At 35.3% G+C, this 2005-nt stretch overlaps 1 protein-coding gene across 1 annotated transcript in view; it reads right to left on the bottom strand.

The window, feature by feature from the left end:
* LOC106877489 (Golgi to ER traffic protein 4 homolog) overlaps positions 1-2005 on the bottom strand; it is a 61363-nt gene that overhangs the window by 28093 nt on the left and 31265 nt on the right. The window contains exon 2 of the mRNA XM_052970911.1: positions 1251-1329. Coding sequence (XP_052826871.1) covers positions 1251-1329 — 79 coding nt within the window. The remainder of the gene's footprint in view (positions 1-1250; positions 1330-2005) is intronic.

Here is a 2005-nt window from a genome sequence, read left to right as displayed (position 1 = left end):
TATATATATATTACATTTCATGTGAACAATTCATTTAAGTCATACACTACAATTCTTTTATTTATCCCAAATGAATAATTGGCTAATAACTAAATTTTTAGACAGTGATATTTTAATTATTTTGTATTTCACTGATTTTTGCCTTATTTACCGGTAAGGGTACTCTTCATAAAGCCAACCCCTTTTTAGGTTAGGGTATTTGGCACACATTTGTAAGGTTGTGAGTTTGATTACCAGCAATGTATTGTGTCCTTGAGTTAGACATTTTATTTCACACTGCTCCGGTCCACTCAGCAGGCAAAAATGAGTAGAACCTGTATCTTAAAGGGCCAGCCTTGTCACACTAGTGTCACACTGAATCTCCCTGAGAATTATGTTAATGGTACACATGTCTGAGGAACGTGCAGCCACTTGCATCTTGATTTCATGAGCAGGTTGTTCTGCTGATCAGATCAACTGGAGCTTTTGTCGTCAAAACTGACAGAGTGCCAGTTATAGGTACATTATATAAGGATGGGTAAGAGTAACTGGAAAGAAGACAAAGATGGTGGTAACAAGCTGTCAGAGAATATTCTCAAGATACAAAAGTGAGTACAAGAGAGAATACAGAGGATTGGGAAGGGGAAGTTCATACTAAATTCAAAAATTACTTTGTAATTTAACCCATTACCTACCAGTGATCTCATATGAGATCACTTAAAAATTACAAATTTTGTAATTATCTGTCAATATTTACACATATATAACCTTTTTGCTATATCTACTAGGTATATTTCTTTGATATTCAAGTAAGGTTTGCTAATTTTTCACCCAATATCTCGCTTATTTCTATTTAAAATGTTATTTTGAAATGTTATTTTGATCATTCCAGCGTGTTTCTAAGGCTGTTTTATGCTAGAAATCAAAGTTTCATTAAAAAATTCCAGTTAATAGAATTATGGGAGGTAATGGGTTAGTCAAATAAATGGTTGAAGGAGATAGTAATGAAAAGATTAACTCTTTAGCATTCAGATTTCTTTGTCAAATGTATTGCTCATTTATTCACCTTATTTTGAATTAATCACACATTACCTTGTAGCTTCAAGATTTCAAAGGTGTGTCTTGTCTATATATTTTTAGAATAACACTGTAGGGTAGGTGTGAGAGGTTGGATCTGGTCAGCTTGAACATAAAACAGGTAGAGTAATTGGGCTGGATATGGTCAGATTAGAGGGTTAAGGGTTAAAATCATATGAAAGAGTAGCACAAACCTGACGGTGTTGGAGCAGTGTAACTGACCCTTTATAAAGTAGTTCCAGGGCATCTTCATATTTATGTTGAGCATTGTATCTGTGGAAGAATGGAGAAAAGAGAATATCAGCTGGGAAAGTGCAATAGACTAGGTCTTAACTGTAATGGTTGTTTAGCCCCAGGTCAGTCTTGAATGAGCAGTCCTATGATCATATGACTTTCAGCTATAACCCTTAATATTTGATTTTTTTTTTTATTCAGGCATAATGATTACTTCACTGCCTTCTTGCATTAAATTTTTGAAGACACTAAAGTGTGTCTTTAAGGAGATGCTGCTACTATACCCTGCAGATCAAGCATTTGCATAGAGACTCCTCCATTGGCTTCAAGGAGAAATCAAGCTGGAGTATCATTTGTTATTTTAACATCCATGTTTTAACTTTTCCATGCTTGTTAGAGCAGATTTTATACATCCAGAAGCTCTCCTATCACCAACCTTAACCTATTTTCCAAACAAGGTAATAATTCCTCTTGACTAGCATTCCATCAGTTACATCAATGAGGGTTCCAGTTGATCCAATCAACAGAACAGCTTGCTCGTGAAATTAACATACACAAGTGGCTGAGCACTCAACAGAAATGCATACCCATAATTTAGTTCTGAAAGAGATTCACTGTGACACAGAATGTGACAAGGCTGGCCCTTTGAAATAACTGGTACCATTCATTTTCACCAGCTGAGTGAACCTGAGTAACATGAATTAAAGTGTCTTGC

This window comes from Octopus bimaculoides, chromosome 9, assembly GCF_001194135.2.
Source record: "Octopus bimaculoides isolate UCB-OBI-ISO-001 chromosome 9, ASM119413v2, whole genome shotgun sequence".
NCBI lineage: Eukaryota > Metazoa > Mollusca > Cephalopoda > Octopoda > Octopodidae > Octopus > Octopus bimaculoides.
This window is presented reverse-complemented; position numbering and strand designations above follow the sequence as displayed.